The 24,951-nt window shown below is 45.2% G+C and overlaps 1 protein-coding gene across 4 annotated transcripts in view; it reads left to right on the top strand.

Annotated features, from left to right (window-relative positions):
• SH3D21 (SH3 domain containing 21) overlaps positions 1-23,028 on the top strand; it is a 65,867-nt gene extending 42,839 nt beyond the window's left edge. For 2 of the 4 annotated variants that reach the window (XM_075604534.1, XM_075604533.1), the window contains 7 exons: positions 7,539-7,656; positions 9,690-9,751; positions 10,966-11,081; positions 11,629-11,712; positions 13,949-14,139; positions 14,957-15,020; positions 22,697-23,018. In XM_075604534.1, the coding sequence (XP_075460649.1) occupies positions 7,539-7,656; positions 9,690-9,751; positions 10,966-11,081; positions 11,629-11,712; positions 13,949-14,139; positions 14,957-15,020; positions 22,697-22,837 (776 nt within the window). In that variant the 3' untranslated portion in view covers positions 22,838-23,018. Of the gene's footprint in view, positions 1-7,538; positions 7,657-9,689; positions 9,752-10,965; positions 11,082-11,628; positions 11,713-13,948; positions 14,140-14,956; positions 15,021-15,796; positions 17,402-22,696 lie in introns of those variants that run through there. The other 2 variants (XM_075604535.1, XM_075604537.1) reach the window with 2 other exon arrangements.
• Positions 23,029-24,951: the final 1,923 nt, after the last annotated feature.

Here is a 24,951-nt window from a genome sequence, read left to right as displayed (position 1 = left end):
AGATCAGCAGCGACACATCCTCCTCTGAGACAGTGGAAAAGGAGTCAAGGAAGGCAGAAGGAGAGTTAGGAAGAGGTGTAGGATGGGAGGAAGAAACAGAGGGAAAGTTCTGACGTGTGGATTCCACCTTTTCCTTAAAATAGTCAGCAAAGTCCTGAGCGGAGATGGAGGAAGGAGAGGCAGCTTAGGGTGGTTTGAGTAGAGCATCAAAGACAGAGAAGAGTCGGCGTGGGTTAGACTTGTGCGTGTTGATTAGTGAAGAAAAGTAGGCTTGTTTAGCCTGAGAGAGGGCAGAGTTGAAACAGGACAGCATACATTTTTAGTGAAGGAAGTCTACGAGAGTATGAGATTTCCTCCAGAGGCGTTCAGAGGAATGAGTGGAGGAACACAGCATGCGCGTGTGGGAATTTAGCCATGGTCTGGGGTTAGAAGGGCGAAGATGGCAGAGAGAAAGCGGGGCATGTAGATCAAGAGAGGAGGCTAAGGCAGAGTTGTAGTTCCTGACCAGGTTGTCAGGGTCTGAAGCAGGGCTGAGAGAGGAGAGGGAGGAGTGTAAAGTGGAATCAAAAGCTGGGAGGTTAATAGAGCACAGGTTTCTGCAGAAACGAGGGTGAGATGGAGAGGGGGAGAAGCGAGGGAGAGAAAATTATATGAGGTGATGGTCAGAGAGAGGAAAGGGGGAAATAGAGAAATCAGTGAGAGAAAAGTTTTTAGTGAAGACCAGGTCTAGAGAGCAATATAGGGGTAGCACCCGCTCAACCTAGTGTGACCGCTAGGATCACTGAATCAGACTGGTGCAATAGGGCAAGGAGACTAATCAGAACACAGAGAACACTGTATGATGTAGAGACACAGAACATACAGATAAGGCCCTATTAATGCACTCAAAATCTGAGGGGTAGGTCACCCTAGTAGAAAAGCAACAGCACAGGAATAATCTGAACCAAACCTATAAATAGTGTTTTAGTATGCTTTATTAATGTTGGTTAAAAAATGGTACCAGATTAAATGGTGAATAGAATGAGCCGAATACAATTGGTGCTATTTAGGGCAAATTGCCAAATAGTTAATCCAAAATAATTGGAAAACTAAACATAAGCACTATAATTAACAGATAGCACATGATCAATGCCTATGGTATAAGGCAGTGAAGGCTAACTGAAATGGATGACGTCACTGGAGCACTATATAAAATATATACATCCACTAGAGGCAATTCAATGTGTGTGAACTCTAGCTCACTGTAAACCATACATCAATGATGGGGTAGAAGGTGAATCAGTAGCAATAGTGATCATTAGTAACACACATAGATATTAGTACAGCTGACATACATAGATCGTTAGAACAATGGTGGTGTGACCCCCACAAAACTTGTCCCTGCTAGTTAGTAACTACACATAGGGATAGAAATGAGGGAAAGGGGTACCCTACACACCAATATATGTTGACCCTGTGAGGAGAGAACAATACTGCAGGATCGTGTAACCCACTACCTCTGACCCTCAATAACATACCCCTACAGCACACGGGGGGGAGAGGGGGAGGTTGGAGGACAGAAAAGAGGGAAAGATAGCCCTGTAAACTTATCTGTGCTGGCCCTGGGTACACGATCCTAACGGTCAGCCTGGGAAGGTGCCTCGTGGAGTGCGCAGCTGAAGAGAACTCTGGCGTGGGCACGATGAGGTCTGCTAGAAGCTGCAGGCATCCATGCTTGAAAGCGTCACACGTCACGCTTTCAAGCATGGATGCCTGCAGCTTCTAGCAGACCTCATCGTGCCCACGCCAGAGTTCTCTTCAGCTGCGCACTCCACGAGGCACCTTCCCAGGCTGACCGTTAGGATCGTGTACCCAGGGCCAGCACAGATAAGTTTACAGGGCTATCTTCCCTCTTTTCTGTCCTCCAACCCCCCCTCTCCCCCCCGTGTGCTGTAGGGGTATGTTATTGAGGGTCAGAGGTAGTGGGTTACACGATCCTGCAGTATTGTTCTCTCCTCACAGGGTCAACATATATTGGTGTGTAGGGTACCCCTTTCCCTCATTTCTATCCCTATGTGTAGTTACTAACTAGCAGGGACAGGTTTTGTGGGGCTCACACCACCATTGTTCTAACGATCTATGTATGTCAGCTGTACTAATATCTATGTGTGTTACTAATGATCACTATTGCTACTGATTCACCTTCTACCCCATCATTGATGTATGGTTTACAGTGAGCTAGAGTTCACACACATTGAATTGCCTCTAGTGGATGTATATATTTTATATAGTGCTCCAGTGACGTCATCCATTTCAGTTAGCCTTCACTGCCTTATACCATAGGCATTGATCATGTGCTATCTGTTAATTATAGTGCTTATGTTTAGTTTTCAATTATTTTGGATTAACTATTTGGCAATTTGCCCTAAATAGCACCAATTGTATTCGGCTCATTCTATTCACCATTTAATCTGGTACCATTTTTTAACGAACATTAATAAAGCATACTAAAACACTATTTATAGGTTTGGTTCAGATTATTCCTGTGCTATTGCTTTTTTACTAGGGTGACCTACCCCTCAGATTTTGAGTGCATTAATAGGGCCTTATCTGTATGTTCTGTGTCTCTACATCATACAGTGTTCTCTGTGTTCAGACCAGGTCTAGGTAGTGGCCATCCTTGTGGGTGCTGGCTGCAGTCCACTGTTGAAGGCCAAAAGAAGAGGTTAGAGAGAGAAAGCGGGAAGCCCAAGGGAGAGAGGGGTCATCAATGTGGCAATTGAAGTCCCCAAGGAGAAGAACAGGGGAGCCTGAGGAGAGAAAGAAACAGAGCCAGGATTCAAAGTGAGAGAGAAAGGCAGAAGGGGGATGAGTAGAGGTAGGTGGGCGATAGATGACCGCCACATGGATAGGAAGCGGAGAGAAGATCTGGACAGTGTGAGCCTCAAAGGAGGGAAAAGCAAGAGAGGGAGGAATAGGAAGGGTTTGGTAACGGCAGAAAGAGGAGAGCAGGAGCCCCACGCCTCCACCCCTGCCATCAGGGCGCGGAGTGTGGGAGAGAGAAAGGCAACCATAAGAGAGGGCAGCTTCCAGAGCAGAGTCAGACTGAGTGAGCCAGGTCTCAGTTATAGCAAATAGGAGCAGAGAGCGAGAGAAAAAGAAGTCATGCACAGAGAGGAACTTGTTAGAGAGGGAACGAGCATTCCAAAGGGCACAGGAGAAAGGGAGAGATGAGGGAGGGTGTAGGGGATGGGTATGAGGTTGGAGGGGTTGACACCAGAAGGAGTAGAACTTGTATGTGAAAGGAGAGGACGAGAGCATGTAGAAATAAAGCAGGGACCAGGATTGGGAGAGATATCCCCAGAAGCAAGGAGGAGAATCATGGATAGAAAGAGGATGTGTGAGGATGATTTGCAGGGGTGTGTTTTAGTGCTGGGGGTATAGCTGTGTAGTTTCAGAGGGCGCAGGTAAGAAAGGAGTTCATGTGAACTGAGAAGTGGTGAAGAAAGGAGAGATGGAGATATATGAATACAGTTAGAGACATAATGAGGCTGGTGGAAGGAAGTGCATAATTTGAAAAGTAGTGAGGTCAAAGCAAATATAAAAAGTAAAGGTGGCATCACAGCAATAGTTAAGTGTTGATATGTGCAGTCTGGGATAGATAATATCCTCCTTTCCAGCATAGGTCAAATGCATATACTGTATATAGTGTGTATATAGTCTGATTCTCCCTGCACAGGGACAGAGAGTGACCTTAACAGGATCACACAGAGAGCTGGGTTACAGATTACAATCAGAGTATGACCACAAGACTACTTTTTGCTAGACCATGGTCAAAGTGAGCTAATACCCGGGGGAAATGGGTCCACGAGTTTGTCATTCGCCAATTTACACTTTCACTTTTATTTAGAGAAACTAGATCTGTCGTTTTGAAAAAGGTTTCCTTCTGTTAATGATTAGGTACACAAATCCATGCCCTTTTATTACCCCCAGCAGTGCAGGGGTTAACCAGTGTTGTGCTTTTCTGCATTCAACCACGGTACTGCTAGTTTTTATATGTACTACGATACAGGCTTAAAGGGGGCAGCCCCCACTTGGGCGACAGTGAACTAACAGTAGTGTCATATTTAGTGTGAGGAAAACAATAACAATAGCGCTCAAAACAAACCCAAAATATAATAATAATGACCACTATTGTGACAGTGATAGTGTGATTAATACAATCAGTGACAATGGAAAAAATCAGTGATAGTGCACGTGCCTATTTAAAGTGCATGTAGGGTGAAAAAAACCTCAAAATAAACTACAACCCTTGAAAAAAGACTGTTTCACTTGTCTTCTCGTGGATAATTTTCAAAGCGTCAGGGGAGTTCGTCTCGAAGTCATAGAATAGAAAAACATATCATAGTGCAAAAATGTTTGAACAGTGAAAAAAGTGAAAATTCATCCAAAATGACTACTCACATTTTAAGTAATCAAATTAGACAGTCATCCAACTTAAGAGGTGGATGCGCCCTATGTGTAAACAGCAGCCACCAATCACAACCTCCAAAGGAGAAAAAAGAGAGACCATATAGTGTAGAGGTAAAACAATTGTAATGTCAAAACATGATTCAAGGCTTACACTTCATACGGTCGATGTGGGCACTCATAGGTAGCGGTTGACGGATATCCCTGGGGCTCGCGATTCCTCTGGGTACTCGGTCACCTCCGCTCTCTCTGGAAACACTTTGATCCACACCGGAGCTTTCGTCCCTTCACTTCCGGCACGCCGAGAGCCTCCCAGGCTCCCGGTGCGCCGAGGATTTCCGGATCGGATGGTTACAGTGGAATTCTCATTTCCCCCTTCTCGTGGCTGTTGGACTGGAACACTCTACGCGTTTCGTCGCTCTCTCTGGCGACTTCCTCAGGACTCCTGAGGAAGTCGCCAGAGAGAGCGACGAAAAGCGTAGAGTGTTCCAGTCCAACAGCCACGAGAAGGGGGACACGAGAATTCCACTGTAACCATCTGATCCGGAAGTCCTCGGCGCACCGGAAGTGACGCAACGGGAGCCTGGGAGGCTCTCGGCGTACCGGAAGTGAAGGGACGAAAGCTCCGGTGTGGATCAAAGTGTTTCCAGAGAGAGCGGAGGTGACCGAGTACCCAGAGGAATCGCGAGCCCCAGGGATATCCGTCAACCGCTACCTATGAGTGCCCACATCGACCGTATGAAGTGTAAGCCTTGAATCATGTTTTGACATTACAATTGTTTTACCTCTACACTATATGGTCTCTCTTTTTTCTCCTTTGGAGGTTGTGATTGGTGGCTGCTGTTTACACATAGGGCGCATCCACCTCTTAAGTTGGATGACTGTCTAATTTGATTACTTAAAATGTGAGTAGTCATTTTGGATGAATTTTCACTTTTTTCACTGTTCAAACATTTTTGCACTATGATATGTTTTTCTATTCTATGACTTCGAGACGAACTCCCCTGACGCTTTGAAAAGTAGTGTCATATTGGTTGATTTTAATTAGGTGATTGACAGCAGTTAAAAAAAAATAATCTGATAAATATATACGTATTTTTACATCATTTTAAAAAAACATTTTGCTATTCCACACAACACTTTCCAACCCCAGCAACACAATAGGGTCTTTTCACTGGATGAGCTTCAGTATAAGAGGTCTTCCAGCGCTGGGAGATATCTTAAGGAATAGCACTGTTTAGTAAAACTGAGCCACTAATGTCATTGTTGTAACTGTATCTAATCTCATCGTAATAAGACTGTTTGTAAGCGGTTGTGTGCAAGGACAGGTCCATACTGCTGCAGACCTCCACGCGGGGCGCGATCATGTTGCCTAAAGGCATTTAAAACTGATTTCTTGGAGCGCCAGGCAGGTCACGTGAGCGTTTCGCACATTGAGGGCAAACCAGCTCCGTGACGCCCCTAGGCACACACCCCACGCACATCCAGCATGGCCACTAAACGCACCTGCTTCAAGTGGGTGACGTCACAGCCTTCGCACGCATCCGAGCGGGCAAAGGCTGTACGGCCTTAGCCTTAAGAGGTAAATTGTTGATCCTTTTTGGTTAGTTTGTGAAAACTATGTATTTTGCCGTCATGCGCCAAAGATATGAAGGCAAATAGCAAAACTTATACACAGTAAGTCTATACAGGCAGTCCTCGGTTATCCGACACAATGTGTTACTCAAAATGGCGTCGTATAGTGAAGCGTTTAAAGCGAATCACATTTTCCCATAGGAACACTGTTTAAATCAAACGTTCCGTTCCTGACGGCATTTTTAATGCTAAAATACACAAAAAAAAATTCTCAAACAATTAGATACGCAGCACACACATACATTATGATGTATTCTATTTATTGAATTCAGAACTGTATGATAAAACGGTTAGACATGGTTAAAGGCCTAAATAACCACTGAACCTTCACACAGACTGATCTGGATGATTTCCCTGATGGCAGCCTTCTGATTGACATAATGTTGCAACTTTGCAAAGCATCGTAAGAGCGTTGGATAAGCCATTTTGGTGTTGTAAAACCGGCCATAGGGATGCATTGGACAGCGTCGGATAAGCCATTCGTCGTAAAACGAGGACTTACTGTACGTGAAACATCTGTCTCTTTGTGAGCCGTAAATATTGATATTGTGAGCTGATTTTATTCTGCAATGTAAAAAATGTCGTTTTCCATGCACTGCGCAGTAATATGGATATTCAAATGTAGCCCCTTCCCCCATGCACATGTACGCATGTATACACCTGCACCCTGATGCACGCGCGGCTTCACCCTGATGCACGCACGGCTTCACCCTGATGCATGCGCGGCTTCACCCTTCATATATAGGTACACTGATACACAGTACATATACATTAAAACATTGTATCTAAAGCCCTCTCCCGCCTTAAACCTTTTTCATTGACTGCCCCTCACCTCTGGAATGCCCTTCCCCTCAGTACCCGACTAGCACCCTCTCTATCCACCTTTAAGACCCACCTTAAGACACACTTGCTTAAAGAAGCATATGAATAGCACTGTGGATATTCTGAACACATGATACATAAAGCTTGGCCCCCTGCAGACGCACTTACCAGAACTCCCTACTACTGTCTCTGTACGTTCTCCCTACCTACCAATTAGACTGTAAGCTCCTCGGAGCAGGGACTCCTCTTCCTTAATCTTACTTTTATGTCTAAAGCACTTATTCCCATGATCTGTTATTTATATTATCTGTTATTTATTGGATTACCACATGTATTACTGCTGTGAAGCGCTATGTACATTAATGGCGCTATATAAATAAAGACATACAATACAATACAATACAATACAATACTGATACACACACCCACACTAATATACACAGTACACATTAACACACTGATGTACACCACACACATACATAAACATGATCAGACAAATCATTTCTCGTAGAGCGGGATCACATGAAAGTCTATGGGGACAAATCATATACCAATTGGGATGTCAAAAGTGCCAACATAAAGATGTGTCTTATTGGGTACTTAATCTGTCAAACCACTGCCCCCTCTTTCAGAGCCAAGAGAGACAAAGACAGACCCTGCTCCCAAAGTGATCCATCATCCAGCGAAGAAATCTGCTCCGCCCCCTCCCATTGCAGCCAAGAGCAAACCCATTGCCATCCCTGCCAACAAGTGAGATGGGCTTATCCTTACATTTTTGCTACCTCCAGGCATAGTGACACCCACACAAAAGAAATTATGTACCAAGCATCACCATCAGTGATTTTGTTGTAAAACAGACACACAGAAGAATAGCAAGTTAGTGCGCCAGTGTATATAACCAATTTGTATCTGGTGTGCGGTGTGTGCGTCAACCTAATAAAACATTCTTTAAATGACGGTAGGAGTTGGAGTTTGAGGCAGAGTTTGGAATTTTCAGTGGCGCAGATATGTAAATGCTATATAATAATAAGCTTTAAGTATGCAGCACTTTTGTGTACGAGAAATGCATCAAATTTGCCCATCAAGCTTTTCTTGGGGTAAAGACAAATGCAAACCCTTCTTGATGCATTTATATGTATGAAGATGACGCCTACCATGCAAAGAATAAGAAAACGTGCGCCAAATCAAAGAACACGAATACAGATTTTAGGGGAGAAATTTCATTTTTTTAGGCAATTCCCACTTTCAATATGTTTTCAAAAAACTTTTCTTTATCCATAGGCCCAGAGTATTTACAGACCAGAGCAGGGCTAATCAGTCATAATAATCTGTGCTGCTACTGACAAGTGCTCCCGGTGCAGGCCAAATGGGAAAATGTGATTGGTTCAGGCATTGGCCATGGATACACAGAACCCATCACTGCATTCACTGGTTGACCCCCTTCAGTGGCTGTGGGGGCTGCTCTTCATTGCTCTATATTGCGCTGCTGTGCATCCCCCTCTGGCACCAAGGAGGTTAACAGATCTGTTTGTATGTAATTTGTGGGATACTGTGGATTTTACATGTCAGCTTGAATACATTTTCATATTAAAACACACATATATTTGGGCTCTCCCTTAAATTGAAACTCTCATTATTATTACATCAATAGGGTTGATGACCTTCTTGTGCCTTTATGCTCTGGTTTCACTCTACTCTCCTTGCCCTTCCGCTCTGGTTTCACTCAACTTCTTCTGCTCTCTTGCTCTAGTTTCACTCTACTTCTCCTGCCCTCTCGCTCTGGTTTGATACCACTTCCCCTGCCCTCTTGCTCTTTTTTTCACTCCACTTCTCCTTACCTCTTGCACTAGTTTCACTTCACCTAACCTCTCACTGTGGTTTCACTCCTCCTTTTCTGCTTCTGGTTTTACAACCCTTCTCCTGCCTTCCATCTTGCTGTGATTTCACTCCATTTCCACATCCCTCTTGTTTTGGCTTTAAACCACTTCCCCTGCATTCTGGCTCTGGTTTCACTCCCCTTCCCCTGCAATCTCGCTCTGGTTTCACGCCACGTCTCCAGTCCTCTTATCTTTTTGGCTTCACTCTTCTTTACCTAATCACCCTCTCTGGTTTCACACCCCCTTCCCCTGCCCTTTCGTCTGGTTTCACTCCCCCTTCCCCTGCCCTTTCACTCCACTTCCTATGCAATCTCTTTCTAGCTTCACTCCGCCTCTTCTTTTTGGCTTCACACTTCTTTACCTAACCACCCTCCCTGGTTTCACTCTTCTTGCCCTGCCACCTAACTCTGGTTTCACTCCTCTTCTCCTGCCCTTTGGCTCTGGTTTCACTTCCCTTCCCCTGCCATCTCTCTCCAGCTTCACTCATCTTCTCTTTTTGGTTTCACACTTCTTTACCTAACCACCCTCCCTGGTTTCAGTCTTCTTGCCCTGCCACCTAACTCTGGTTTCACTCCTCTTCTCCTGCCCTTTGGCTCTGGTTTCACTCCCCTTCCCCTGCCATCTCTCTCCAGCTTCACTCATCTTCTCTTTTTGGTTTCACTTTTCTTTACCTAATCAACCTTTATGGTTTCACTCCTCTTCATCTGTCATCTTACCCTGGGTTCACTCCTTCGCTTCTACCCACCTATTCTGGTTTCACTCCACTTCCCCCTTCCCTCAAGCTCTGGTTTCCAACCTCTTCACCACCCCACCCCCCCTCTCTGGTCCCATACTTGCTGGCTCCACTCCTCTTCTTGTGCTCTTTATATCAGCCCTTAGAATCACACGCCTGTTTTTTCTCCCCAGGCCTAGCACAGAACCTCCGATTAAGTCGGTGGAAAATGTGAAGGAAAAGTTTAAGGAACCACGTAAGTTCCAGCTATTAGTAAATACACACCAAACATTTTGATGACAGAAAAGATCTACGTGGCCCACCCGGTCTGCCCATTTTCTTACCTGTTGAAACCGCAGACCCTATGTGATCCTATGTGATCCTTTCTTTCATATTTAGGATCCCCTTATGTCTATCCCTATAATTCCCTTACTGTATTTGCTTTGACCACCTCTGTTGGGAGGCTATTCCCTGAATCCACCACTAGAGATTTTGATTGACTTAATCTATAGAAAGCCCTTATGATGTACCTGGTACAGCCAGCGCAGCCCCTGGGAGGTTATTGCCCAAAATGCTAATTTTACATGGGATGATCAGGCTAGCAGAACTTTGCAACTTTTAATAAAAATGGTAGTAGAGGACGGTATATAATAAAGGGCCACATGACCTTAAACAAAGTCTTTTACTGCTTGCCAATCATCATTTTTTTTGCAAAGCTTGTCGATGCTGTGAACATTTTAGCAATAAAACTCTTCCAGCAACTTTCACCTGCTTCCGAACCGAAATAATTTTCATATTTCTATCCACCACTCTCTCCCTGAAGAAGGACTTCAAGTTTCCCCTCCCCCTGCAGCCTCAGGGCATGACCTCTTGCTCTAACACTCCTCTCTCACTGAAACATGGATCTCTCCCGCACTTTGTTGACCCCATTGATGCATTTGAAAGTATCTATCATAACCCCCTCTCCCTCCTTTCTCTGTCATAACCCCCTCTTCCTTCTCTCCTCCAAGCTGTACATCTTAAGGTCCTTTAGTTTTTCCTGGTAAGTCTTAGGCTATGGCCCCAGTCACTGCGTGCACGCGAGCGTCGGAGCGCCTTGCGGCGCGTGCACCAGTTTAAGCCGCGATCTAGGGTCGCAATGGGACGCGCGTCCAGAAGATTTTGGGTGGGGGCACGGCCATGACATTACACGGCTGCTTTGCTCTCATTGGCTGAACCGGCACCGTGACGTAGCCAGCGCTCGGCCGCCTCGCCAAAAGACAAATTTCTTGTATTTTGGCAAAGGTGGCCGCGCATCGCACTTCCTGCAGGTGCGCACAGGCAGTGACTTGAGCCAGCCCCATATCTTGTTCGTGCCACGCACGCCGTAGCGCTAGCAGTGGGGACGAGACCACATGATTTGTCGTTTGGGTTATGGGTCTCCCCCTGTGGGTTACAATTTAATGAGATCCATTCTGCCTTCTAACACAGGCTCCTCCAGTTTTGACGGGCTCAAATTGGCCTCTACGAAACTGTCACATCCCACTGTCGATAGGCCAAAGATACAGGGAAAACGTCTACCAAAGACCAAGACCACGGAACCCGAGGTGAGCTTGGGCTGCTCCTTCCTTGTCTCCTGTATGTGTGCAATGCATTCCTAGACCTTGTCACTGGTTCAGTTCCTCCAACAAGTAAAAAATATATACATCATTTTATTTATTTAACCTTTAAAGGGATAGTTCCTTTTAGGATAAAAAGTAAATATTGGCATGCAAAGCTAAATCTGTGATTATATCTTTGTAAAGTAGATTTTTTTCATGGTAAACAAAAGCTTTGCAGGGGATTTACTAATATATGTATGTGTGTATAAACAAATACGTTAAATAGATATTTTATGGGAGTTTGAGTCTTTTAAGGAAGCCAATTACGTTGATAAATTGCTTTGTTCATTTTTATTACTTGACATGTAAAACCATTTTTAAAACTCCACGAAAAATAAACAAGGGTCACAATTTAAAAAGGAAATAATATGCAGCATGTTAATTTTACTTGATGTGCTTTTGGCGCGGGGGGGTTGTTTTCAGCCTTATACATAAAATTAAATGTTAACATTACACTGCTGTTTTTTAACTTGGTGTTTTCTTATTTCTGAAGAATGCAGAAAATCTCCCAGAACCTGTTTTCAAAAAGGAGGAAGAAGCAGCGAATTCCCATCGCAAAACCCCCTTACCTGCAGAGGTAAATATCAGGAGCAGTTCCTGCTAGTGAGTTCATGGTCGGGGCAGTGCTCAGAGCCTGTGTTGTGCTACGAATGTACATGAAGAGACGACAATATCTGTTACAGGGGTGTTAGTTAATTAGACAGGTCCATGAGCCCTAAACCACTAATTGGAAGGAAGCATCACTAATTGGGAGACGGCGGCCTCACTAATTGGGAGACGGCAGCCTCACTCATTGGGAGACGGCAGCCTCACTCATTGGGAGACGGCGGCCTCAATCATTGGGAGACGGCGGCCTCACTGATTGGGAGACGGCGGCCTCACTCATTGGGAAACGGCGGCCTCACTCCATTGGGAGAAGACGGCCTCCCTCATTGGGAGAAGACGGCCTCCCTCATTGGGAGAAGACGGCCTCCCTCATTGGGAGAAGACGGCCTCCCTCATTGGGAGAAGGCGGCCTCCCTCATTGGGAGAAGGCGGCCACCCTCATTGGTAGAAGGCGGCCTCCTTCATTGTGAGAACACGGCCTCCCTCATTGGGAGAAGACGGCCTTCCTCATTGGGAGACGACGGCCTCAATCATTGGGAGACGACGGCCTCACTCATTGGGAGAAGATGGCCTCCCTCATTGGGAGAAGACGGCCTCCCTCATTGGGAGAAGACGGCCTCCCTCATTGGGAGAAGGCGGCCTCCCTCATTGGGAGACGGCGGCCTCCCTCATTGGGAGAAGACGGCCTCCCTCATTGGGAGAAGACGGCCTCCCTCATTGGGAGACGGCGGCCTCCCTCATTGGGAGAAGACGGCCTCCCTCATTGGGAGAAGACAGCCTCCCTCATTGGGGGAAGACGGCCTCCCTCATTGGGGGAAGACGGCCTCCCTCATTGGGAGAAGGCGGCCTCCCTCATTGGGAGACGACGGCCTCACTCATTGGGAGACGATGGCCTCACTCATTGGGAGACGACGGCCTCACTCATTGGGAGACGGCGGCCTCCCTCATTGGGAGACGGCGGCCTCCCTCATTGGGAGACGGCGGCCTCCCTCATTGGGAGAAGACTGCCTCCCTCATTGGGAGAAGACGGCCTCCCTCATTGGGAGAAGGCGGCCTCCCTCATTGGGAGACGGCGGCCTCCCTCATTGGGAGACGGCGGCCTCCCTCATTGGGAGACGACGGCCTCCCTCATTGGGAGACGACGGCCTCCCTCATTGGGAGAAGACGGCCTCCCTCATTGGGAGAAGACGGCCTCCCTCATTGGGGGAAGACGGCCTCCCTCATTGGGGGAAGACGGCCTCCCTCATTGGGGGAAGACGGCCTCCCTCATTGGGAGAAGACGGCCTCCCTCATTGGGGGAAGACGGCCTCCCTCATTGGGAGAAGACGGCCTCCCTCATTGGGGGAAGACGGCCTCCCTCATTGGGAGACTGCCTCACTCAAACCTCCCTTCTTTTTTTTGCAGCATAAATATTGCATACATCTTTCTATAATACAGTCCAAAGAGTCTGCAATATTTAGTAATAAACATATACATGTTGAGAAAGAAATATGTGAATAGTAAAGTTTCGATTTTTTTCCCCTCGTAATTGTGCACAGTACCACTACTTTATTTAAATGTACTTCTGAAAAACAGCCATTCACTTACAGTAAATAATCATTATGTCGCATAAATGGCTGTCATCCTGTAAAGAAAAGCGTGTCGCATCCAGAGGCGGATTTCCCATAAGGCTGCGTAGAGTGGCAATTTTTTGGGGGGCGACAATGTGTGTGTGTGTGTCCTACCTTTTCCGGAGCAGTCCCCCTCCTGTAGCATCGTGCCATCATAGCTACGTGACATCACATGATGGTGCGTTGCCATGACATTATGACGTTATACGCCGGGGAGGAGAGCCACCCCTGAACCTACACTTCATACATTGTCCTTGGCCCCTTGCAAACTCATTTACCAGAACACCTTCCTACTGTCTGTACATTCTTCCTACTTAGCAATTAGATTGTAAGCTCTTCAGGGCAGTGACTCCTTTTCCTCATGTTACTTTTATGTCTGAAGCGCTTATTCCCATTATGTGTTATTTGTATTATTTGTTATTTATATTATTATTTCACGTGTATTACTGCTGTGAAGCGCTATGTACATTAATGGCGCTATATAAATAAAGACATACAATACATACATATAAAGATAAGTCCGCCACTGGTTGCATCCTAATTGTTCTGTGCAATACCGTGCTGCACACACCAATGTTAATTATATTTACTTCGCAGGCTTCTCCCAAGTCTTCCACGACATCCATGCAAGAGCTCCATCCAAACACAAAGACCAGCACGCCGCCTCCTTCAGCCACCCAGATGCCCAAGCAGAGCTCGGAACCTGCGGCCGCCGAAAAAGTAGAAGAACTGATGATGGAGATTAAATCGCTCCAACTCATGATGGAGATAATAAACAACAAGCATATGTAAGTGCAGCCTCAGGCTACAGCCCCAGGGGTCACGGCTGCATGCGCGCCGGAGCGTCGGCGGCGCGTGCACCCATTTCAGCCGCAACCTGTGGTCTACGGTTGAAGACCAGGAGATCTGAAGGGGGAGGAGTGGCGTGGCAGGGGTACGACCATGACGTCACGCGACTGGTTCGCCCTCATTGGCTGAACCAACGCAGTGACGTGGCCAATGCTCGGTCGCTGCGCCAAAAGACTAAAATCTTGTCTTTCGGCCAAGGTGGTTGCGCATCGCGGCTTGTGCGCGCACGCACCCACGCCGACTGGGTCTTGCCCCATAGATGGCTGTGCCTTGTGTGCGGCACGCACACTGCCATGGCCACTGGGGACCAGGCCTTAGTGCCCTGTGGGCGGTGATATTAGCCGGGTGCAGTCACAGTCTTTAGTGTCAGAAAAAACGTTGCAATTAGTGATTAGGTAAGTTACAGTTATATTGAGTAATAGGAGGAGTAATAGGGAGGGCTTATATGGATCAATAGGAGGAGTTATAGGGAGGGGATATATGGAGCAATAGGAGGAGTTATAGGGAGGGGATATATGGGACAATAGGAGGAGTTATAGGGAGCGGTTATATAGAGCAATAGGAGGAGATATAGGGAGGGGTAATATGGAGTAATAAGAGGAGTTATAGGGAGAGGTTATATGGAGTAATAGGAGGAGTTATAGGGAGGGGATATATGGAGCAATAGTAGGAGTTATAGGGAGCGGTTATATGGAGCAAGGATACCCAGCAGATAAGGGACTGACCGTCATTCTCTCTCCTCTGTTCTCTTTGCAGGAAAGACATGGCAGACATTAGAGGAGAGATTGATGAAGAGAGAGCCAAGCGGACTGCGCTACAGGTGAGCTATAGCACTGCGCTATTTCACGGTAAATCCCCATTGAACTAATTGTGACGATGCTAAACAGCTGCACAATGGCCTAGCTGGCACCTTTGGGTTACTGTCACAAAGTACTACTATTTTATCTATCACAAAGGTAATCTCTCCTACAGAGATGGGCGAAGGTGTCGAAATTCAATTTGCAGTTTTGTTTTTTAATTTCCGGAAAAAAAGAAAATGATCAGACAATTTAACAGCTGTCTGTGAGTAGGTTTACTGGCTACCCACTTCCTTATCCCAGGCTGTGCTGAAAAAGCTGTAATGCTGCAGGGTATACATTTATACGTGTCCATGATAAAATGGATTAGAAGTAAAAGGTGACACTGTGTGCTCATTTGCATGTCATTACCCAGAATCCATGGCTGCAGTGGAAGCATTGTATGCTAAGAGATAATGGTGAAAGGCAGCGCTGCAGACCTGTCTGAGGCATGTGAATGTGCTCACAAGTGGTATTTGTATTTGCTGTACACTATATGGTGGGGGTTTTTTGTCACTTTTTACCCAGCATAACCTGTTTTGTGTCGAGATAATTTAAATATTTTTCTCCAGATTTCGAATGTCCAAATACTATATATTTTTTGGAAAGTGCCAACTTTTTTTTCCGAATTCCCCCCTATGAGAGGGCTATATTGTGTTTTTTTACCACTGAATGTTACAAGGCACTGCCCTCTGACCGGCCGACATCTCAATATAAAGCAGGCGTTGCTGCTCTGCTAAATCGTTTGTGTATTTTGCAGATGGAAGTGGAAAAGCTGAAGAAGCTGTCATCGTCTTAGTTTCTCTGTTCGTCCAAGAATCGGGCTGGTCCCAAGCGTGTGTGATGGTCACCGCCAGTGACACCCGCATGCGACACTTGGGAATAACAGATCCAGAAACGGATCTATGCATCTAGAGCAGTGTTTTTCAACCGGTGTTCTAGGTACCCTTGGATTCCCCGGACGTCCCTAAAGGGTTCCCTCAATTTTCAGGTTATTTAAAAATTGGACCAAATACAGAAGTATTTACAATACATCTGATCTCGGAAGTGCTATCAGAGAGGGTTGGGGTTCCTTACTATGCATCTGATCTCGGATGCACTAGTAGAGAGGGTTGGGGTTGCGCAGAATTTCACACTATAATTATAGGGTTCCTGTACCAAAAAAAGGTTGAACACCACTGCTCTAAAGACCTCACTCACTGTGTGCATTGCTGCTAAGGACAGACACACTTGCTGGACGTATACTAAGAAACATTACCGGGAGATAATGGGAAAGCCACCCTTTTGCCTACAAAATCATAGATTCTGCAAGGCCTCTAGTGTCTACCCCAAGCATTCTTGAGTTCTGTTATTGTACCTGCCCTGACCACACCTGTTGGAAGGCTCTTCTGTGAATCTACAATTTCAGCAAAGAGCCACTTCTGCATCTTTCCTCCTAGTGGTACGGGCAGATACGGTTAAAGAATTCCAGAATGCTTGGGGCAGACACAGGGTGATAGATAGGCTAAAGGAGAAACGTGGTGGTAACAACACAAGGTTAACCCTGGTTTGAATCCCAGTGTCAGCTCATTGTGACCTTGAGCAAGGCACTATCTCCCTCAGGCACTATCATTAGATTGTAAGCTCTTTCGGACAGGGGCTAATTGTAACTGCAAAATGATATGTACAGCGCTGCGTAAACTGCCAGTGCTATATAAGAAAGAAATATTATTATTAACGTATGACCCCTGGCACTGATGTATCTTTATCTCTGGTAGATAATCCGTTCTTGCTCACATGCCATTAGCACGGGCCTGTTTAAAATGACGAGGAGCTGGTCTTTGTAACAGGACATACTTGAAAACAAGACTGATATCTCAATGTATCTTTCCTGATCAAATATTTTATAAATACATTTATTTTCTCTAGTCATCTCTGCAGCAATAAGGCACTCAGGTGTGGGGTCACCGTTAATATTGAGGGGCAAATTGCGTCCTGTGCTACAGGTACCAACATTTTTAGTTTTTTCTAGGTAGTTAGGTAGGTAGGTTTATTTCTGTATAGTGCTGATTGTGTGTGCGGTGCTGTACATAGCTACAATAAATAAAGTGATTTTCTTATTGTAACAAGCAGACGTGTGTCTGTTTTTCTATGTACAGTGGAGCATCTACTCTCAAAGCTATGTAAAAATAAAGGGTTTGTTGCATTGCAAGCCTGTCTGGTTGAAGGGGTTAATGGTGACTGTGGCCTATTGTACAATGCTGTGTAAACTGTTAGATCTCAGGTAGAAAACAGCAGAATAAAATCATTTGCTATCTGGGGTCAGATCTCTCGCTGTCGCTGCAAAATGTGCAATATTTTCAATAAAGATACAGATATTTATTCAGATATGGTGTTTTCTTCATCCTGTTAGCTGGCATGGGGCACACAAGGTGTTCAAAACAAATGTCAGCCCCTTATTGCTGCAGTTCTGCATCCCCTTAAGGTAGTACTGTGTGGGGGGATTGGAGAGGGTGTTTAGCTTGATGATTTATCTTATTAATAATTAAACGCAGCTTGAATTTGAAGCTATTCCCAATGTATGGAGTTGGTTGGACCTTACAAAATTTAGACCTATATTTCCTAATTGGGGCTATCCCAGAAGACTCCTTCCAAGGCCGGACATCACCTCATGGTCCATTTGAATAAATAGCCTGTAAGGTGTTATGGGACAGTCCTGATTTTAGCAGGTACTGTATCTTCACTAAGCAGGTTGAGGTGTTTCATTACTGAAGTTCCCTCAATATTTCACTTCTCAGCATTACACTAACTGTCAGCCCATACACCATGAACCCTTACCCCTACCCCTAACCAATTTACATTTCCTTTTCTGCATTTCCATGTTTGTCACATAACAGGTTACCTCACTGCCAGAGATTCCCGATCTGTGCCCTGCCAAGTTTATGTCCACTGCCACCAAAGCTTGTAGAGTAGGTTCTACTCTTAACTAGCCCCTAGCCATAAGATAAGCTGCACAGGGTCCCAGGATTTATTATTTGCAGGGTACAGCAACATGGAAAGCCAACACCACCAGCACACATACAGTATAACATGAATGGGCAAATATACACACAAACAGAGCGAGTCCACTTTCCCTTCAGCACGCCACTGAAGTTGGGCGATCCTGGGCACTACAGTCCATGTAGGATGGCTCTAGTGAGCCCAAGCTACAGTCCACACAGAAAACAGTCCACCGGCCACTTTCCCTGAATGCTAAAGGGATTGTGGCTAGTTGCCTTTGGGCTAATTAGTCCATAGTGGTTGGTAGCATCCTGGCTACCCGCCGAAGCTGGGTTCCCCAAATGGATCAGCTTCCGTCCAGAGAAACAGGGAGTAAAGTGGCCAGGAGCCTCCTGGACCGCAACGCTCACGTATTTATTTTATGCTTGTGTTTGTGTCATTTTCTTGAGAAAGGCTGTATGTACATCAGCCGAAACATCGACTAACGATGGTGAAAAAATAAATACTTTTCACACAATTTGACATTGGTTCTTTTAGGCGCAAGGTGTTGATCCAGGAAATACTGTATGTAACAATGAGAAGAAAAGATAATATAGTGTAATACGTTCAAATATATGACACACAATCTTGGTTAATCTTCTGAAGTTTGAACTCACACTCTCGAATTTTATGCTTGAACCGCAAATGTTGCGGGAATTCTGTGGGGACTCAGCCCTGTCATTATACTTAACCAGGATCTGAATTTAATGGGAGGAAACAAAAGAACAAAACAAGGCACGTCTCGCTGTCTGTTTTCGATGGTCTAATTCTTTATTCACTCTGTTTGACTATCAGCCCAGATGAATTAACCTGTTTTGTGGTTCGAAATCCATAGGGTGATTTTCAGTGTGCAGGAGGGCTGAAGTGGGATCTAACGGATGGAACTGAACCAGTGACGTCATTAATTGAAGACCAACAAGGGATAAGTTCTCACACAACAGCTGAGAGACGCTGTATGAGAAGAACTGCCAAGAACTGCTGCATTTCAGCTGGATCATCTCCCCTTCCTAGAGAATAAGCGCCAGCAATGACAGACATTCGTTTATCCCTTTTAGAGAATTCCAGTCTGATTTTAGTTTTTTCTGGATAGTTAGTATTTCTTCTGTTTTTATTATTTTACAACATGGCTTTTTTTCCATTGATTGCTTTTGAGGGCCCTCCATCCACGGATTCACTACCCAAGGAGGAGTCCTTAACAGATGGATCACCACTATCCCATACATGTCTTTAAAGAAGACACTCTACATGTGAGTGCCCATCTTTATTCACTCTGTTTTCCTATTGAAAAACAGACAGTGAGACGTGCCTTGTTTTGTTCTTTTATTTCCTTCTCTGAATTCCAGATCCTGGTTGAGTATAATGACCGGGCCCGAGTCACCACAGAATTCCCGCAACATTTGCGTTCAAGCATAAAACTCAGAGTGTGAGTTCAAACTTCAGAAGATTAACCAAGATTTGTGTTATATATTTGAACGTATTACACTATATTATCTTTTCTTCTCATTTCCACATATTTCCTGGATCAACACCTTGCAACCAAGAGAACCAACGTCAAGTGTTGTTTAGTTTGGGTTTTGAGAGAATCCAGGTTTTTTTAGGCTGCAGGACACTGTTTTACCTAGAGACATATCCATGGACATTTATTTATTTGTGCATATCATTGTCATTCAGTATTTTGTCACATCACAGGGGCACAAGCAACTGTTAGTGCTATTTGAATGCTATTTTTTCCAACTTTTCACACAATGTTTATGGAAATTTTAAGGTAAGGAATAGAATATAAAAATGGGAAACAAAAAGGGGTAGGGAGGGAAGGTTACAACCATAAAACACATATAAATCTGAATATAATAAATAAAGCAATTACCACTTAATAGCTTAGACTAGGTACTGTTACTATTATAAGAGAACAGCCCCCCCAAAAGGCCTGGTTAAATAGTTGTTTCATGAAGGTCGAAAGGATGACCTTCACTACGTATTCTCTCTTGCTAGCTATCTATTTATCCATGGATTCTAGATTTTGTAAAAGCTTTTCCCAGATGTCTTAAAAACGAAGTGAGCTTTTCCATCAACATCACCTCAATTCTGGCTGTAACTGCTCATCTAGTGGGAGCTGAAGAACACTTTCAGGAGGCTGCTATAGAACATCTAACCGCTGTTAAAATGTAAGAGATTACATTTCAGCTTGATGGGTGGACATTTTCTATGGATTTGGATCATAATTTCCAAAATATTTTCAATTAACTTTATAATCATTATTCTGAATCTCTAGATTACAGGGTAAAACCACCATACATGTGCCATATCTCCTATCTGGCCACATTCCCTCCAACGTTGATTTGAGGAGCCTGGAAACATCATATTTAATCTTTTAGAAGTTAAATACCATGGGAATAAGATCTTGTAGATATTCTCCTTGATTGTGGTGGAGATTGATGTTTTTGAAGCATAGTCCCATATATCAACCCAATCATCATTGGAAATATTGTAGAGTAATTTGTATTTTATTTTATTGTAATGTGCAGTACTGTACTATATATTTGAAAGGGCAAAAGCGCTATTAGCCATATTTGGAGAATGGGGCTTTTGCCCATTCCTGTGTGGTGGGGTTGGGGGTGAGAGTTTCTTGGGGATAGAGGGGGTGGGTGAAAGGGGTAGTTGCCTGGGGTGGGTGGTTAGGTTCCCCGGGTGGGTAGCAGGAGGGTTTAACCCCTTAATTACCTTAGCGGTAGTAACCGCTAAGGTAATGTAGGGATTAACTCCTCCTGTTACCCTCCCGGTAGGCCTAACCACCCACCCTGGGGCAACTACAATACACCCTTCACCCACCCCATAAAAATACCAGGGGGGAGGAGGTGGTGGTGGGGAGGAGGGGGTGAAAGGAGGGATGAGAGGGGGTGATGAGGAGGGGGGAGGGTTGAGGGATGGAGAGGAGGAAGGTGGGGGTGGAGAGGAGAGGGAATGGTAGGGAGGAGGGGTGGTGAGGAGGGAGGGAGTGGGTTGAGGGATGGAGAGGAGGAAGGAAGGGGTAAGGGGTGGAGAGGTGAGATGGCAGGGGTAGAGAGGAGTGGTGGAGACTGGTGAAAGTAGGCCGGTATACAATAAGTGCCGGTACTGTGTACCGGTATGAATTAGGGGGGATTTTACTAACCTGTCTCTCACTCTGTCTGTCTGTCTCCCTGCCGAGACGGTAGTGAGACAGCCTCTCTGCCTCTTTCTCTCACTGCTCTCTCTGCATCTAAGCCTGTCTTCTCACAGAGCCAGTTCCGGTCAGTGATGTAGGATGCCCTAATGCCAGGACATACTTGAAAACGAGAGGTAACTCTCAATGTATTACTTCCTGGTAAAATATTTTATAAATAAATAAATAATATGGATAAACCATATGGATATGCCCATATTAGGGCATCTGTGTCACTAAACCGGAGCCGGCTCTGTTGGGGAGATACGCAGAGAGACAGTTGAGTGGGGGGGAGAGGAATAGTGAGTGCGGGGGGAAATGAATGAGGATGAGAGGCGGGAAGAGTAAGTGACAGAGGGGGAGAGAAATACATGCAGAGAGAGGGGGAATAGTGGGAAGTGTGAAAAGGGGTCTGTGAAAAGCCCGCCAAAAGGGGGGGGCGGTGGAATCTCAAGTGTTTTAAATGCCTCGGTGAGTACCTGTAAGAATAAAAATCTACTTTCACCACAGGGTGGAGAAGACCGGGAAGAGGCGATAGAGAGAGGGGAGGGTGAAGGAGAGATCGAAAGTGGGGGAGGAGGCGAGAGAGGGGGAAGGGAGAGGGGTAAGAGGAGAGAAAGGGGGGGAAGGAGAGAGAGAAAGTGGGGTGATAAGGCGCGAGAGATAGGGAGGAGAGGGAAGAGGAGAGAGGGGGGAAAAGGAGAGAGGGAAGAGGCGAGGGGGAAGAGGAGAGAGGGAGAAAGGTAAGAGATAGGGGGGAGAGAGAGTGAGGGTGAAAGAGGAGAGAGATTTGTGGAAAGAGGCGGGAGAGAGATAGAGGGGGGAAGAGAAAGGAGAGAGAGTGGAGAAGAGGAGAGATTTCCCATCCCCTTTATTAATTTGGTGGGTCTTTTCTGCACTTTTCTAGTTCCATAATTTAGTTTTTTGGCGGCCAAAACTGTACTCCATATTCAAGATGTAGTCTTACTAATGCTTTATATAGTGGCATAATTATGCTTACTTCCCTTCCAAGTGTATATCATATATAAACCTTTCATAAAATGAAGTCAAAAGAGCATTGGGCCAATGTTTCACAGATGTATACGTTCTTTAAATCAGGCACAGCAGCGCTGCGTTTTTAAGGCACATAGACCACTGGGGAAGTGTGTTTTGAAAAAAAATGCTTTGACAGTATAAAAATGCATTCGACTACAACAAGGAGATGGAATTAGTGCCTTGTTTGCTCCATGTCAGATTGATTAACACTCCAGCTGTGAGCATTATTCAGGTATGGGCAGGAGAGAAGTGAGATGTCTAGAAGAACAAGTTGAGACTTTCAGTGTTAACATCTTCACTGCTACTTAAATCCAATATTTCGAGGTAATCCAGCGGAGAAAAACTGCCTGTGTTCCGCTTTTTCCCAGGGCTAGAAGGGGAAGTGGTTTCGGGCAATGACTGTGCATCTCTTCTTGCCTCAAACAGATTGCAAAATACCCAGTGTTACTCATCGGTCAGATCCACATGGGCCATGAGAGGCCCTGGACAGGGGACAGGTGCATCAACACAGACATGTTTGCTCAAATGCACCCTACCAGTTTCTGCCGGTGGCTGCGTCAAATATAACAAGCATCCGTTAATCACGGATCTTCCACATGCAGCGGATAATTAGCCGGTGACATTTTTGCCAACTGGCAGAGTTGTTGAAATTGGAGAAATAAAGATGTAGAACTAGATATATCTGATGGTGCGTCATGTCATTCCTCCTATTGATACTCCCAAAACACTGGGCATTTATCAGGTACCTTGATACATTGCAACAAAAAGTAAAAAATGAGAAGCGCAGTCAGTGGGGGTTGTGATTAAACTAATGTTCTTTATTAAATGAACTTGTCCCAAGGAAATCCCTCTAGGACAACAATGATGAAAAGTCAATACATAAATGGTAGTTAAAAATAGTGCAGATAGAGTGGGTATACGGTAACACTTGGTTGGTCTCCAGGGGATTGAAAACGGGAATAGCCCGATGGATAGTCTTAATCCTGTAGGTTGTGCACTGCCTGGGCAGGTATTGGTGAAGAGGGGTACCCCAGGGTAGAGACAATTTTGGATACGCTCACCCTTTTAGTACTGTAGATCCTTGGCGGTCCTGGTGTCCCTTAGGTCACGAAAAACCGTTCCGGTGCACACAGCTTGAATGTGCTGCAACTCGCGATACCACGCAGCCCTCCGGGTGTCCGGGTCTGATGTCACTTCCGGCTTTGACGCACAGACCCTTCCCGGTAGTCTCTGGGCTCCGTCTCTCAGCGCTCCTCCTCCTGATGGTTACCAATGACCATATAGACAGCCCAGCAAGTGGTATTGTCCGCTCCTCTCAAACGCACTGATGGCAAGCAAACACCTTATTGCTCCTCCTCCTACGCGTTTCACCAAAAGGCTTCGTCAGGGAATGTATTTACCTTGATACATTGACCTAAGATGATGAAATTGCATGAAATTCGCTCAGTTGCCTTCACACACAGAAGCCAATGTTTATCTCTGCATTGCAAAACTATTCACAGATGTTTATATTTGTGACCGTATACATGCAATTATTTATATATATATATATACAGTATGTGTGTGTGTGTATATCTACTATATATTTGTGAAAGTGTTTTATGTGTCCGTGTCTGTATGTGTCTCCCTGTGTCCCTCCCTGTGTCCCTAGCGGCAATCTCATTGGCTCCCTTGGCCCGCCCCCGCACACCTCTCATTGGCCGGACACACACATACACTCACACAGAGATACACACACACACACGGAGACACACACAAAGATACACACACACTGAGACACACAGATACACACACACACACACTGAGATACACAGACAGGACACACATATACAGACAGAACACACACACATACACACACACACACACACACACACACACACACACTGAGACACACACAAAGATACACACACACTGAGACACACAGATACACACACACACACACTGAGATACACAGACAGGACACACATATACAGACAGAACACACACACATACACACACACACACACACACACACACACACACACACACACACACACTGAGATACACACAAAGATACACACACACACACACACAAAGATACACACACACACACACACTGAGATACACAGACAGGACACAGATAGACAGACAGGACACACACACACACACCACCCCCCCTCCCCTCCCCCCCCTCTGTCCGTCCCCCCTGTATCAAATTACACTATCAAAGGGCTAAGTGTAATCAACACTGGATCTCGCTCGTACTACAGAAAGGGTCTGACCCTTTCTGTAGTACGAGTGAGATCCAGTGTTGACCCGGATTGGATTGTCCAATATTGGATTGGTACGACCTTACTGGTGTATGTACCAGTCAATTTTAAACGTATTTTTGCCTCTTATCTGTTTTAATCCATATCAGTGGATGCTTATGCCCACTGTCTTATTTCACCAATAAAGTGCCTATATCCCTTAGTGCGCCTGTCTGTCAATTGTTTTTCTACACTGTATACTTTATTATACTTTTATACTACAGTATGGGAGTGTCACTGAAATTAAAACATTGTAACTGAAAAATATTGTAAATGCAAAGTGACTTGTCTCTTCTGTAATATTTATATGTTGTGAGTGCTCACATTAGTGATGTGGGATTTGGTCAGATGAATGCATAAACAAAGTAGTCCCCCCTCCTCCTCTTCAATTCT

The sequence above is a fragment of the Ascaphus truei genome, chromosome 6 (assembly GCF_040206685.1).
Source record: "Ascaphus truei isolate aAscTru1 chromosome 6, aAscTru1.hap1, whole genome shotgun sequence".
Lineage (NCBI taxonomy): Eukaryota > Metazoa > Chordata > Amphibia > Anura > Ascaphidae > Ascaphus > Ascaphus truei.
The sequence above is the reverse complement of the archived record's forward strand: the minus strand, read 5'-3'. Positions and strand labels throughout refer to the sequence as shown.